Source organism: Gavialis gangeticus, unplaced genomic scaffold (genome assembly GCF_001723915.1).
Source record: "Gavialis gangeticus isolate Ggan-Ray unplaced genomic scaffold, GavGan_comp1, whole genome shotgun sequence".
NCBI lineage: Eukaryota > Metazoa > Chordata > Crocodylia > Gavialidae > Gavialis > Gavialis gangeticus.
Window position 1 is genome coordinate 45,732,912 of NW_017729031.1, and position 16,388 is coordinate 45,749,299.

Sequence of the window (16,388 nt, forward strand, 5' to 3'; positions counted from 1 at the left end):
CAATGAAAATCTGAAGAAACTCTTTTGCATAATAAAAACATGACCTTTCCTGAAATGAAAGTAGCCTGCACAAACCTGATTTTGCAAATTGACTGGAGTAACTCTTCAGAGTTACTAATGAACTCAGTAGAGCTGTTCTGAAAAATTGGGCCTTAGGGTGCCTATACATGAGCAGCAAAGTTGCTCTAAAATGCTGTAATTACAGTGCGTCAGAGCAGACTCAATCAAGTCTGCTGGAGAGTGGTAATTACCGTGCTCAGCAGATTCCAGCGTCTCATGTATCAGTGTCCCCACAATGAAAAATGGCAGTGAGGGTGCTTTAACTGAAGCTCTTTTGATGACCTTTAGTTAAAGTTCCTCTGCCACCATTTTCTAGCATGGAGACACTAACACAAGAGATGCTCCAAAACAACTTTAAAACAGCTTTCAGAGGCACTCTGATTAAAGTGCCCACTCCCAAAGCACATGTATAAACACCTTTAGATTCCTTTTGTGGTCACCCGGGTTATTTTGTTCTGGAATAACAAAAAGTGTCTTGAACTTGTAAAATTATTTGAATAAATTAAAATTCTATGTTCTTTGTATATCTTGTTTATAAATAATAAAAATTAATTTTATGAAGCAGGCAAATGTTTTCTTTATAAAACTGATTGTAAGATATATGTGTTTTCCCATCCCTAACTTCAAACGTATTGCTTGAACTATTCTAATTGAAATAACTGAGGACCCAATTTAGGCTTCCATAGCATATAAATTGGGCATATTTACTTCATAATTATGATCCTTAGGCACTTTTCACATGCTTTGACACATTCAGATTAGAATGTGTCAGAGCAGACTTGATTAATCAATTAATCGAGTCTGCTGGAAAGTTCTACTCAGAACACGCCAGCACATTGCAATGCCTCACGTATTCAGCTTCCCTGCATTTCAAAATGGTGGTGGGGACCCTTTAACTAAAGCTCATCAAATGAGCTTTAGTTAAAGCGTCATTTGAAAATCTGGGATTCTGAATACACAAGACACTCTGTGTTTTAATTAGAGTAGCCCTTGAAAGCTGATCTAATTAAAACAACCCCCCACCTTGGAGCACATGGAGAGGTGCCCCTTCAAACTTTCACCTGAGGGGATATCTCCTGGCTGAGATATAAGGTAAAATTAAACCAGTATTTTGAAATCAATATTTTTTTTATATTTGTTTTCATTTTTTTTATTTTTATACTTTGAAAACATTACATGGACAACTCAGTTTCTTATTTTTGTAAACAGATTATTTTGGCAAAGAAACTGCAGTATTAGTTTTAGGTTGTTAGTTATTTAACAGAAAATCCACTTAAATGGGAGACTAGACTATCAAGGAAAGCAGGGATAGCAGGAAATTCTCACCTTTCAATGTCTTAAAAATCAAGATTTATTTTTTTTCTGGAAGATATACTTTAGTCAGAAACAAGAATTGAGCTTAGTAAAGGATCACTAGGTGAAGTTTTTGATGATCTGTGTTTATACAAATTTATGATCTAGTCTGACCTTAGATCTATGAATGTAGAGGCAAGTTCTGCACATTTCTACTTCAAATTCAGGTTCCAGAAATGTTAAACATATACATCAAGGTCCGGTACCTCTGGGCAGTCCCAGGAATTTGAACTTGCTTTGAAGTCACACACAGCTAAGACAGAAAAATTCTGGACTCTTCTTAGCCATTGCACGCAGATCCGATAATCCGTTACCCAAGTAAGCCAAGTGACATAGTGATCACTAGGAAACAGAAAGAAGGCTGGTTATTAAATAACAAAAATGTAGGGTTGCTATTGAATGGATCCTTCCATTAGGGACCCAGTTGTCCTCTTTTGAAGACAATCACAAAACTCCCATTGGCTTTAACAGTAATGGATTTGACCCACATGGACAACATATTATATGGACAACTAAAGCCAAACTCTACAATTTCTGGGTAGCACCAGATTTGTTTGGTAGATGAATATAAGGCTTTACTATAGAAAATGTAAAATAAAATCAAAGATCCCAACATTTGAAATAAAAACAATAAAATAGATAAATAAATAGACAAAACAAAAGAAGACAAATTTGAGAACACACTACCTTGATGCTATCATTGCAGGAACAGGTACTTCCTTAGGACCTAAACCTTCAGGATTAGTAGTGTCTACAATAAACACTCTAACGGTAGGATTTTTAGCCCCAGCCTTCAAAGGAAATGTATTACCAGGTTATTCAAATCAAGTTCTGGAGGATTAAACTAAGATTAAAAAGAAAATCAACAACATATTTTTTCGGAAAGCAAATAGTTTAAGAATTTTGAAACACTGGTATTCTGGAAGGTAATGGGCCAGATTCCGATCTTACTAAAAACAAATATTTTTAGTTATTTCACTTAGCATCAGTTCATGCATCAAGAAGACAACAGTAATGGTTAAAACCTTTCTAGACTGAAAAACTTAGTGTTTGTGAGAATACATCAAAATGTGTTGTTCTCTCTTGCGTGCAGTGTAAGTCCGTATAGGGTATATTATAGACATACTAGATAATGACATGGGACTCCAACTGAAGTCAGGGAAGATGCAGACTGAAGGAAAAAGATAGTTGTCTTAAATCCAGTGCTACAAATCTAGGCCTAATCCAAAGCCTATGAAGCCAGTGGACTTGGATGTGGCCCCAAAGGTTTTATATAAATTCGAGATTTTACATTCTCTCATTTCTCAGTAATTTTTTTAATACAGCACATTCACTATAATATAGAGATTAATTATAACAATAGATATCTTAGGTGAAATAAGGTATTACTTACATGACTATTTCCATTTGTTTAATTAGGTCTACATAATGCGTACTTGGAGCCATATGATTAAGCTTTCATTTTTGTAAATTAATTTTAAGCTAGAGCAGAATTAACCACTGCTATCTATCACTGAAAACAAGTTTTCAGTTTTTTTTCTATATTTAATAGCTATCACAATGCATTTACAAGCCAAGGGGAAGAAGCAACATACCTTTGGGTATGGAATAGTTATTTTTCTAGGGTATTGTTCCTCACCATAATATGAATATTCAATAATTGGGATATTGGTATCATTAAACTGTACATATGCTATGTACTTTCCATTTGGAGACCACCATAGAGCATATTTTGTTGCAAGCAGTTCCTCTGAAAAAAATTAACAATCACATATTAGTTAGTTACAGCTGATCTTTTATGATCTAACTTAAAGCACTGCAAAACTTAAAATTATATACAGTGCCAGCTGTTTACACAGCCAAGTACAAAAAGAAACCTGTGCCAGATCAGTAACATAGACCTACTGCAAAGTTACTCTAGCATTTAAGAACAGAAAATCAACATTTAATAGGGACAGAAGTGAGCTCAGGAGGTGATCTAGCCTGATCCCCTGCTTCCGCTAGGATCATCCTTATCTAAACTAATACAGACAAAGGTTTGTCTAACCCTCACTTAAACATGAATAATATTATGCATATAAATAGACTCATTTAAGTCCATGAGTCTATTCCTGATTCTAAATTTACAACTACTCAATATTGGGTGTTCTCTTGTCTTACTGTAAAAAGGAATAATGATATGCTAGTTCCCTAAAATTAGGACTGGTTACAAATTCCTGGTACCAACAAAATGTTTACCATAGACCAACTATTCTAATCTAGTACAAACCAATGAGTTAAGAACAGTGATCTTGATGGCTCTACATATATAACACCACATTTATAGGCGGGGAAGGGAGAAACTATAGGAAAAATTTAATTTGAAAAAATGCAGTTTCTTGCACTGAAAGTTTACCATAATGAGTTTATGAGCTTTAGTTAAAGCACCCCCACCACCATTTTTAAACATGGAAATGCTGATACACAAATGGTCTGGGTGCTTTAATTAGAGCAGCCCTTGGAGCCACTCTAAATAAAGTACACTCCCCACCACACATACACCCGGAGCATGTATATAAACACCCTTAGATACCAAGGAGGATACCAAGGACATACTGATAGATGCTGACTCAGAAGGAAGGTTGCCTAATATCAAGTCACTGACCCCATGGTCTTACATCACTTTGGTGCTACTTTGGCTACCCATCTAACTGGTGGCCAAACCTAGACTTGTTTAACAGAGTGTTCAGGATGAATTTACCTTCATAGACCCAGTCAGGAATTCCATTGAATATTTCATTATCTTTTCCATCACTAGTTATTTTAAAAGCTGGATCTCTTGGGCTTTGTTTCAAATAGATATTATTCTGATACACATACACCTAAAGATGAGAATTTTTTCATGAGGAATATGTACAATGATAGAAAAATATATTACAATCAAATTTGTTCAGTCAATGATACTGTGCTTATATTCTACAGATGATAAAAAGTGTGATCAAGCATATAGTGGAGCATATATTGAAATCCTTATTCAATTTTGCCTGAGTAAGAATCTTGGGATTTGGGCCAATATCAGTAATTACAAATTAAAGGCCATATTCTGAGCTCAGTTCTATAAATCTAAAGTAGTTAATCACTTTTGTCAACATAAACAAAACACCACATTAATTTTTTTTTATGCTAGTATGCAACTCCCTTTAGCTGTACTGGAAATTAGCACAGGCACTGAATGGAAAAATGTACACCAGAATATTAGGTCACAGATAATCCTCAAAGGATTCCATGATTTGGTATGGTTTGCTTTGGATGAATGCCTGAAAGCCTGAACTCATTTGACGTCTTGTATCTTTTCAATAGAGCTAAAAGTTTCATTTGAACGGGCTTTTTTGTGAAGTTTCTGGAAGTTCTGCTTCTGGTGCCAGCTAGTACAGGGCATAAATGTGTGCACATAACTGTTAATCAAATTTCTTTGAGCTTCAAAAAGGCACATGGCAGAGCTGAGGTGGGTAAAGGCTCTTACACTATCTGGAACAGTTTTTTCATTTTTGTTAAATTAGGTTATGGACAAATGAACATGATATGAGTTAAAATGGGCTGGGGAATTTAACCACGTGCCAGATGCTCTACAGTCATTCTTACCCTTTTTTAAAGGAAAGCTAAACTGTGGGAGTTTACCCTTCAGTAAAAGAGGACTGAATTATTGTGGGTTAGCATGCATATGCACAGCTGATATGCCTGGCCCTTTTTAACTACTGTAATTTGTTCATTATTGTAAAAAGGGGACTAAATTTACAGCTCTTGCTTATCCCAAACCTTCAGTGAAGTCAGTGGGAGTTTGAGATATGCAAAAATTGTTCCAAAGCAAAATATTGTACAATCATTTACTAAGAAACTAGGTATCCTGATGTTACAAATATTTGATGCATAAACACACAAAAAGTTAACTCCTTTGCTTTTTCAATGGACAGCAAGGAACAGCCCTAAAACCTCTCAGGTAGAGTATGCAGTCTACTGTACAAGAACATTACACACTATTTTGGTCTCTCTTCCCCCATTATCAGCTTTGGGAGTCAGCCAAAGTACAATTGTATTTCAGTGTTTTACCAATAAAATACCTTAATTACATACTATCATCTAAGTTCTTGATAAAGGAATTAACAAAGCATCATGTACTTAATTGTTATTATTTACAGCTTCAGTGATACAGCAGTTTCTTAGAAGATGGAAAATATTTTCCTAGTGATTTCCCATGAATTATTGAAATGTGTATGACTTTTAAATTTATTCATTTGCGCACAAATATTCTCACCTATGTAGGGATGGACCTAGGAATACTAATTATTAGTTAACTGCTGCTGCAGAATCAACAGAAAAATAGAAGGCCTTGTTACTTTGTGTGTGCAATAGGTCCTATGGACTTGGGGACTGAGTCATTTATTTTGGCAATGAAGTGTTCGTTTTTGAAATATTTAGATTCTAGCAGATGTTCCTTATTGAAATGTAAGTGATTTAACAGAGAGGTTGCACTTTGGGCCTATAAATCTTAGCAGCTAGAACCTCAACTTCTTGAATACTTCAGAATGTGAAAAGGGGGAAAACATCGCTTTCAGGATTATATACTGAATTTAATTTCATCCATATAGATCGTGTAGTCAGCATATACTAGGGTAACTGCTTCAGACCTGCATTAAAAGACATGCTTAAGCCTAGAACATGATTATTCTGGTCTGGTCCCACCCCTTCCACTGTGACAACTTCAGCTATTACCTTCATTATTCCTAGTCATAAGCATGCTTGATAAACACAGTTAAAAGGCCTGCAAACATAGAGCCTATGCAAACAACAACTAGAAGCAAATAACCTCTGCTATTGTATCAAGAAGTAAGTTTATTCTAGCACTTTGTTGCTTTACTGACCAATTTGTGTCCAATGGGTGACCAGGATATGTACTGAATGTTATGTGGAAGCTGATTTTCTGTTATAAAATCACTAAAAAAGAGAGGAAAGTTGAAATGACGGTACATATGTATAAAAGTCATACTAAAGCACAAAAAAACTGTTCCCCAACACAAATTTGATGTCAGAAAGCTTGTTTGCTGTACAAAGCATGCAGTTAGACATGCACAATTAATATGCACAAGTGTTTGTATATGCTAATCAACTTCTTGGGAACACAAGACAATCAGCCCCTTGAACATGTGATCCCATGGCTTGAAAAGTCAGCCTTAGCCCAAATATTACAGAGCCATCTAAGATTGCTGGCTATACTGTACCATATACATTATAATCAAAGCTAATTCTAAGGAAATGTGAACCATGTGCCTACCTGGGAGTTTCCTACCAAGTAACACTATATGCAGCTAGCAAAGTAGAAGGCATAAGGCAAGAGCAGTTATCGTCTACCTGAGCTGCTGGCAGTGCCATGTACAGTGTTTTTCTTCAGCAGCCAGGTTGCAGCATCCTTTTCCTTTTACCACTGCCTGCAGCTATCCATGAATGTAGCAGAGCCGTGTAGCATTCAGAAGTGCTCAAAACCCAGAAGCCTCAGCCCCAGCCCAAAGAATAGCTTGGGTAGCTCAGCAATGCAAGGCAAGGCATGATGCTAGTTGTGGGACAATGTGCAAGGGTAGTATGAGAGGAGGTACAGGACCTCCTTTAAAGTAGGGTGCAAAGAAAAAGAGAAGTTGGGGGTGGGGAGGGAGGGTGAGAAAATGAATGAACCAAGGAAAAGAAGGATCAATTATTAGGGAGGATGCAAGAGGTTTCTAAAAACCCAGAACAAATTACTATAACATCACTGAAGGCCTAAAGGGCACTGGAGAGTCTTAAGGAAAGCAAAGATTAGATCAGCCAGGAATGGGGAGGGTTACATACATGAAAGCCAAGGAGACATCTGGTATTAAGACCACAGAGGACTAAAACATCCAGGATAAGGTCAGGGAGAATTTAATAAAGGAAATAAAGGAAACGAAAGAAGATCAGAGAACTCAGAGAATTGAGGACTTGGAGAAGACAGACCCAAAACACTGACTGCGGTAAACATGGGAAGATTTTAAATAACTTCTGAACTTTGCACCAGCTAACAAGCAAACAGCAGGTAACTTGACAGAGCGAAGTAAGGAGAGGGAGGTAGCCAATGAACAGAATAGGACAAGACTTTTATCACAACAGGGCTTTCCAATGAGAATGTTTTCAAGAACATAATTAGAGTTATTTGGCCATCAGATCTTACCCATACACAGGATCGTAAATGTGGTATGATGCTGTATAAGAATATCGCCAAAACTGCAAAAAATCAAGTCAGTCAAAAAAAAAATGTTGTTGTTATCTCTGAAACACACTGCCTCTCAGTGCTTCCCTTAAGCCCACACATCATGGCATTCTGCAGGGTAGTTTAATTTAAGAAAGCTGAGTCCATTAACAGTTTGACACCCTCCCACCTACTGTAAGTGCTTCTTCATCCCATGTTGAATAATATGTTACCACAATCTACAAAATGTCAGATGTAAAAAGATACACATCTGATTAAGCAATACATTAAAATAATTACCTTTGTATAATTGCTTTCCAGTGCTATAAATTGTTTGTCAGCTGACAATACATAATTTGAGGCATTAACTTTTTTCTGAAAGATAAAGAAGTTGATTAGATTCCGACAGACATAAACTAATGATTTGACACATCACATTTGCATCAGTGTGGAAGTTTGAAAAATAACTGCATTTTACTTTGTTTTGATATGTTACGTACCATTGTTCTATTAGTCAAGATCATAGTTGAATAGTCATTATCTACGTTGTAAAGAATAACATTATTTTCTGAAGACTGATGAACATATTCATGACCTTAAAAACAGAATAAAAAAGGGATGAATTTATCTTTACGCAGAACATATCATGAAGAAAAAGTGTTGATCAGAGTGATGATCACTTTAGCAGTTGATCAGGTCAATATAAAATAAGATTCTTATATATTATAAAATAAACTTTTAAAAAAGCTTTTAATAAAACCTCACTCTTTATAAAATAAGCTTTATTCTATAGTCACAGCACAGAGTTATGCAATGAACTGATTTTAGTACTTCAGGATATATACTGAGATTATGAAATACACCAATGATAGCATCAGTACTTTAATAGCTAGGAGCCCAATAGCTGCTCTCTAATATGACTGACTAGTCACACCAGTATTTCACTCCTTTATGGGTCCATATGATCAGATGTCTAATTTACAATCACTAAAGAAATTATCCAAAATCCAGGCTTAGGAATTCACCTGAACATTCTCCATTGTATACTGCCTTTGTAAGGACTTTTAGCGCTGCATAATTGTTTAAAGCAAGTGACTAAGTGCCAAATTTTGCCCCTAATTACAGTAGCTACCCAGTAAAGTTAATTGGCTTTTACATGGCTCCAAACATGCTGAGTTACTGGATAAAAGATTCACAGGGAACAATGATATCATTGTTACTTCATGACTTTCAACAATGTAATCTGGAAAAGAAGTCATTTAGTATGTGTTGTAGAAAAAGAGATTTTGAAAAGGAGTTTAAAACATGTTTGGGTTGTTAATTAAAAAATATATATATATCAGCTTTTGATTTTACTTCAGTCATGGTTTCATAGTTGTTACAGGCTAGAAGGGACCTTACAGATCATCAGGTCCAATCTCTCTGCACTTGGGACAGGAAAGACTGCTGGGGTCAGATGATCTCACCAAGAAGGACATCAAGACACTTTTTGAAGATCGCCAGGGTGGATGACTGTACCACCTTTGGGGGGAGCCTGTTCCAAATCCTCAGCACTCAACTTGTAAAGAAGTTTTTCCTTATGTCTAGCTTGAAGCAATTTGCAATCAGTTTGTGCCCATTATTTCTTGTCCTCCCCCTGGGGGGCCTTGGTGAATAGATACTCCCTCAAGCACTGATGTATGCCCCTGATATATTTATAGGCTGCCACCAAGTCCCCTCTGAGTCTTCTCTTCTCCAGGCTGAACAGTCCCAAATCTTTCAGCCTCTCCTTGTATGACCTGATCTCTAGGCCTCTAATCATGCATGTGGCCCTCCTGTGGATTCTCTCGAGCTTCTCCACATCCTTCTTGATGTGCGGCACCCAGAACTGGATGCAGTACTCTAGTTGTGGTCTCACCAATGCTGGGTAGAGCAGAAGGATGACATCCTTTGCCTTGCTCAAGATGCCTCACTGGATGCATGCCAGTGTTTGATTAGCTCTGCCAACTACAGCATCGCTTTGGTAGCTCATGTTCATTTTGTTGTCAGTCATGACATCCAGGTCTCATTCAGTTGTGGTGCTGGCAAACATAGCACTGCCGAGCCTGTGTATTGTGGACTATTTCTTCCCAGATGGAGAATCTTACATTTCTTTGTGTTAAATGACATCAGATTGAGGTTTGCCCATCTCATGAACCTGTCCAGGTCTCCCTGTATTGCCAGCCTGTCTTCGAGAATGACCATGCTCCCCAATAATTTGGTGTCATCAGCAAACTTTGCTAGTTTGCTTATAATACCCAAATCTAAATCATTGATGAACATGTTGAAGAGCACTGGTCTGAGTACTGAAACCTGAGGGATGCCACTGGTCATCTTCTGCTATGATGACTCAGTTTCATCAATCAATACCCTTTGGGTCCAACCACGGAGTCAGTTACCAGACCATAAATTAGTTGAGGCCATATTTTCCCAGTTTAACCTTAGGACATCATAGGAGACAGGTCAAAGGCCTTTTTGAAGTCCAGGTATATGACATCAACCTCATTTCCCCTATTCAGGTGGTGAGTTACCTGATCATAGAAGGAAATGAGGTTGGTCTGGCATGACTTGCTCATAATAATGATGCCATGTTGGCTATCCTTCAGAATACTGCCTTCACTTAGTCTGTATGTAATGGATTCTTTGATAAATTTTCTCCAGGATTTTACCAGGGATTGAGGTTAAACATACTGGCCTGTAATTTCCTGGGTCCTCCCTTCTCCCTTTCTTAAAGATAGGTACTGCATTGGCCTTTTTCCAGTCTTCTGGGACTTCTCCCAAGTGCCATGAGTCTTCAAATAACTTCTCCGTGCAATGACATCAGCCAGTTCTTTTAGCACTCTTGGGTGTAGTTCATCTGGTCCTGCTGACTTGTAGATATTTAGCCTTGCTAGGTGTTCCCCCACAAGATCTTTGCCAACTATGGCAGTGTGGTTCCCCCCCCCCCCTTGACTATCCTATATCCTATCAAGCAGGTTAACACCCAGGTGGAATACCAACGTGAAGTATTCATTCAGGAGCTCGGTTTTGTCCTGCGTGTCAGTTATCAGCTGTCCTATTTCATTAATCAGGGGCCCTATGCTTCCTTTATTCTTTTATTAACTTCCTACATATCTAAAGAAGGACTTTCTGTTGTCCTTGATTCCGGTTGCCAGTTTGTACTTGGTTTGTGCTTTTGCTGTCCTGATCTGCTCCCTACAGGTGTGAGCTGTTCCTGAATACCGCTCTTTGGTAATTATTCCTGACTTCCATCCCTGTAGGCTTCTCATTTTAATTTCAGGACATCCATGACTTCCCTGTTAAGCCAAGGGGGTCTCCCAGCTCTTTTGTTGCCTGTCTTGTGAAAGGGAATGGATTTCCTTTGAGCTTTTAGGATCACTTCCTTGAGGAACGACCACTCTTCTTATACTCCCTTTCTCATCGGACTGTGGTCCCACAGAGCCTCGCCAAGCAATTTTCTCAGTTTGTGGAAATCAGCTTTCCTAAAATTAGGGATTTCTACCTTACTGGACAATTTCCCTGACTTATGGTGAATGGGGAAAGTAATCATCTCATAGTCACTGTTGCCCAGTTTCCCTTCGATCTTCAGGTTGCTCACTAGGTCGTCCCCTTTGGTTCTTGCTCACTAGATCGTCCCCTTTGGCCAGAACCAAGTCTAGGAGCACCTTGCCCCTGGTCAGCCCATGCACTTCCTGAGTTAGATAGAGCTCCTCAATACAAGTAAGAAAACTTTGTGAGCAATCAGATCTAGCTCAGTGCTCATTCCATGAGCAGCTCTGTGACAATCAGCTCTGTGATAACTCTGTGACAGTAACTTTCAAAGAAAAATTTGTGGTGATCTCCATCCCCTTCAGAAGCAGATCAACAATTTCCCTTCCTAGTAGATAATGGTTATGGAAACAAAAGCCAGATGCAACACCTATGAAAAGATTCACAGTATTAAAAGTATTTAAAAGCATTTATCACTGTAAACCAATAAGACTAAGAAATCAAAAAATAATCAGGGAATTGGATTACAGATTTAGATATTAAAGATCTTAAACAACTTGGACCTTATGCTTTAACTTAAAGGTAAAATTGTAGACCCCAAAAATAATGTGTATTATTTCCTGGTAAGTTATTTCTATAACAATTCATAGGCCTCTACTAAGAGGCTTCCAAAATGAATGAACACTGTCTTAGATTGAGCTACATACATTCCTTAATAGCACCACAAATGACCAATCATAAAATTGTAACTACTGTAGGAAAGATCTTATGAGAATACAGATTAATTCTAAAATTATGGCTATAGCTGACCTGGAAGCACATTATGTATTTAGAATGGTTTTTATGCCTTTATCTGTTGTGAGCCAGCTCCATGTTTCATGTTCCTGGGTGAGAATAACTGCTAACGCCAACACAGAGAAGCAAGCACAGGTGTAGCACCTAGCACAATGGGCCTCAAAATGAATGAGATCTTTACATGTTACTACAGTATTCATGTTAACAACAGCCCAGCGTGGTTTCTTGATGTACCTACTAGGAACATCATTACTTACAGATACTTCAGCCACATGTCTTTAATACTACTTAACTTCACATATATACTTAATCAAGAATTTTCTCTGAGCCAAATCTTTTAACTCTTAAGCAAAGCCTGAGCAAACTGACTTCATTCAAAGGAACTCCTATAAGAGCATAGACTATACGACTGCTTATAGAGTAATATACTACCCAATGTGAACAGCAACAGAAGAGCTGAACCATCCAGAAATGGCTACTTACTAAGTGCCCATGGAAATAATAAATGTTCAGCAAAAGCTAAGAAGGAAAGAAAGCAGATTCCTTAAGGGACGGATGACAACTCAGGTGCTTCTAACAGAGTAACAAGACAATGGAACCCCTGTAAATTGATTAATGATTCAGAACACTCTTTTTGCCACAGGAGTAGATACTTCAGCTTTCTCGAATCACTGCCATGGAAGAGTCAGATTCAGCTGTGATTCTGTACCATTAATACAGCAGTTGCAACAGCTAAAGAAAAAGTAACTTTCCTGATTCTGTGTAAACTGTCCAGGAAACATGCATAAAAAGGGTTATATGAACTCCCCTCAAAAGAAAAAAGTCTTCACTTACCTGAAACCCAGTATGGAGAAAATGTTTTATACTGAAAATTTCCATTCAAATAATCCTGTAATGTAAGAGCCCTAGGACTCTCATCTGGGTTGGAAGCTGTAGATGTAAGAAAAATGGATGTTATTAAAAACATTGTGTGGATCAGCAGTCCTTTCTAGCTGAATGTCTCTCTTCTCCCTTTTTTCATGAATTTAGTATGAGTGATTAGCCCTGAGAATGTAATATTCTATTTATTCATAGATCAGGCACTGCAGAATCTGTCAAGTGACAGCTTCCTAGCACTGAACTGACAATGTCCTTCAAACTTTTGGAGAAGTTGCCTCTAGGAATATACAAATAAGAACTTGATTGAGATTGATTCATTTTATATACACTGGGATGGCCTTACGTACCGATGGCAATGGAAACCCTTCTTGTTATAGTTTCCAGGTTTTAAAATGGGCATGCATCTCATGGACTTGTGCAGGGTGACTAGAATTTTTAAATATATGCCACCAAAGAGCATTTAAGTCACCACCAGCCTAAAGGTAAAATACTCTATATCATAATAGTCCCTATAACTATCCTATCTTTTCCTCACAAGCTTTTCAGTGTTCTTCTAACAATTGTTAAGAGATGAACATTAGACTTGAAAAGCCATAATCACCTGTACTTGTTTATTAGGGTAGTCACAAGAAGCAAGAGACAAAATCACAGAGGACAATAAATAGGGGAAAATTTCAAGAATCTAACAAACTGAATTCCAAACATTAAGTGAATGGTTAAAGAGTGGTTAAAGAGTGGTTCTTCTCCCCTAACTTCATCTTTCTGATCCTGCTCCACAGTCATGACTGCTGCCACATTTCTTCTTCCAAACAGGCTATATATATTCATAACTGCTTCTGAATGGTACTCAGTGATGTACTCTCCATTTTCCTCTACAATATACCTGAAGTGGATCATTTCCAACCTGGGAAAGGCCTGTTCACCAGAAGCCTATAGTAAGATGAAAAATACTGGGTAATACCATTGTCCATGATTTTGCTTGCCAGTGCTGGAGCTGAGAATTGAGTTGGGCTTACTGATATTAATTGCAACAGCATTGAGCTCCCACCCAGACAGGGAAATGGCTGGGTGGCCTCCATGGAACTGAAGCATTCAGAAATGAGCCACCCCAAAAGTTAAGGAGGAAACAAGACTGAACAGAACAATACAAATGAGCTGCCAGATAGTAGGGGAGTGGGCCTTGTTAATCCTGGCTGTGTAACTACTGTCTTGGGAAAAGGGGTTGGAGCTGGAAACAGAGGCTGGGCTGCAATTTGACTGTGTGTGCAGTGAACGGGAGGGGAGAGTTGGCTCTGAGCTTTACATCTCCAGTCAGTTTGTTCCAAGCAAGATTCTTTAGCAGTTAAGGCAGAAGAGATGTTTTTGTTAGCCAGCCAAGCCAGGACAAGTACAGTAGGAGGAACAACTATTTGTTTACTCATTCACTGTTGCAAAACCAAATTTATAATGATTTGGGAGATAGCTTTTCTAATATTTTGTTACAACCTGCTGCAATTAACTTATCTCAAAGACCCCAAGTTTAATTTTCAAGCCAGTCCCTGAGTTACAAACTGCCTATTCAAAATACTTTTGTTATAAAAACAATGAACAAAGTTGTGGCTATTTATTTTTAATATTTTTTAGAAGTGAAAACAAATTGAGCAACTCTTCCAGTCATATAGTCTGAATGGGCAGACAGTAATACTTAAATGCCAAGCTAAGGAATTATGAGACTTTTCATGGCAAATTTCTGAAAAACAAAAACTAGGGGGCTGATACTGATAGCCATTTTTAAGGAGGCATATCGACTGCTACTGATCCAATTTCCAATACGGCTGCATGCAGCTGGTAAGTCCGTTGTGGTGGAAGGGGAGTGGGGAAGGAAGGGACATAGGGGGCGCAGATCAATGCCCCCTGAGGTGAGGAAGGGGGCAGGCGTAGGCGCTGCCCAGCTGGGGCGGGGCATGGGACAGAGCCACAGCTCATTGGGGGGGCAGCTCCGACAGCTGCACACACCCCAGGAGGGCATGGGGGTGGGGCATGTGCCCCCAAATCTACACAGGGAGGGGCAGGCAGGCTGCAGCTGCAGCCTGGAGCCTGGACTGACCGAGCTGTTCTCAGGGGGAGCTGGACTCAGTGTGGTGGCTATGGAGGGGGTTGCAGCCACCCCAAATTTTGCCTTAGTTCTGTTCTCAGCACCAATGCCTGCCTGGTGCAGCCCCAGCTCAATGCCTCACCTCCACCCACACGCTGGGAAGAGCTGGGGCTGCACTGGGCAGGCGTCAGTGCTGCCAGTGGGGCTATGGTGAAATTTGGGGTGGTTGCAATCCCCTCTGTAGCCCCCGCTTTGAGCCCATCTCCCATCAAGATGAACCGAGTGCAGCCCCAGCTCCAGCCGGCAGCTGCAGCCCACCTGCCCACCCTGTGCAGATCTTGAAGCACACGGTCCGCCATGCCCTCCCGGGGTCTGCACAGTGGTGGGAGCCGTGCCTCCCTGATGAGCAGTGGCATCATCCCATGCCCTGCCCTGCCCCAGCTGGGTTGCACATGCCCCCTCCCTCACCACAGGGGGTGTTAATCTGTCCCCCCCACACTCCTTCCCTACGCCCTCCCCTTCCACCACAATGGACTTACCAGCTGCATGCAGCTCTTCACACTGCTGGGCTGTGCTCCTCACTGCCTGAGTACTGTGCTGCAGCTTCACGCACACACATATGAGCATTTATTGGTCAAACACACCATTTTCTTTATATTGGTATCGATCTGATATCAGACTGATGTATCAATGTACTTCTAGCAAAAACCCACCAAAAATGAGAATTTCACACTAGAAAGGCTATACAACGCAGTTAATCTTCAGGTGGGAAAAAGAAGCTTTATGATAAGGACAATTCAGTTCAACACCTTAATTAGCAGCTTCCCAGTTTCTGGAATCTCCTGGACTTATTCTGCTCCCAGTGAAGTCAATGGGAATTTTGCCATGGCTTTCAATGAGGCAGCACAGAGAACATTTCTCTTACTTCATCCTGGTTTTATTTATTTATGTTTTTCTTGCTTCAGATCTCACAAACAAAGATAATCCAATTAAAATGATTTTCTACACTGGAGTTTTACATTTTGCCTTATTACACGTTTGTCTCTCTGTTGGAGCTAGATATTCGCTTCCTGCAAAACTTTTCTCTGTATTTACTTTTATGAGGTACTTTGTGCATGGCTTTTCTGCTAAGTAGCTATTACTTACTGGAGAATACACATGTCAGGTTGACTGCTGACACTGGTTTTGTCTGCACTAGTGCAGAAGAAAACTGTCAGACCTAATAAAGTGAATGCCAATCCACAGTTAAAAACATACCAGTACCAAAAACTCTGTGAGTCGTAATAAAGCTCAGAAAATATCTAGAAGTTTATAAAAAGTTAATCTCCTTTGAGTAAAACATGATAGTATTTTACTGAGAAGAGAGGAGAAACAACCAATTATGAACTCTCATTAGTTTTAAATGATTTCCAAGAAGAATAAAATTTTACATCACTTCCCCATAGTAAATAAATCGATATTTAAAATGTTTTTAATATGGTAATGTAA

At 38.9% G+C, this 16,388-nt stretch overlaps 1 protein-coding gene across 1 annotated transcript in view; it reads right to left on the bottom strand.

Moving 5' to 3' along the window:
* The window catches only part of LOC109301509 (prolyl endopeptidase FAP-like), a 65,497-nt gene that overhangs the window by 42,846 nt on the left and 6,263 nt on the right, over positions 1-16,388 (bottom strand). The window contains exons 3-11 of the mRNA XM_019522710.1: positions 12,782-12,877; positions 8,146-8,240; positions 7,946-8,020; positions 7,628-7,680; positions 6,312-6,384; positions 4,154-4,274; positions 3,009-3,163; positions 2,101-2,204; positions 1,620-1,755 (exon numbers count right to left, since the gene is read on the bottom strand). Coding sequence (XP_019378255.1) covers positions 1,620-1,755; positions 2,101-2,204; positions 3,009-3,163; positions 4,154-4,274; positions 6,312-6,384; positions 7,628-7,680; positions 7,946-8,020; positions 8,146-8,240; positions 12,782-12,877 — 908 coding nt within the window. The remainder of the gene's footprint in view (positions 1-1,619; positions 1,756-2,100; positions 2,205-3,008; positions 3,164-4,153; positions 4,275-6,311; positions 6,385-7,627; positions 7,681-7,945; positions 8,021-8,145; positions 8,241-12,781; positions 12,878-16,388) is intronic.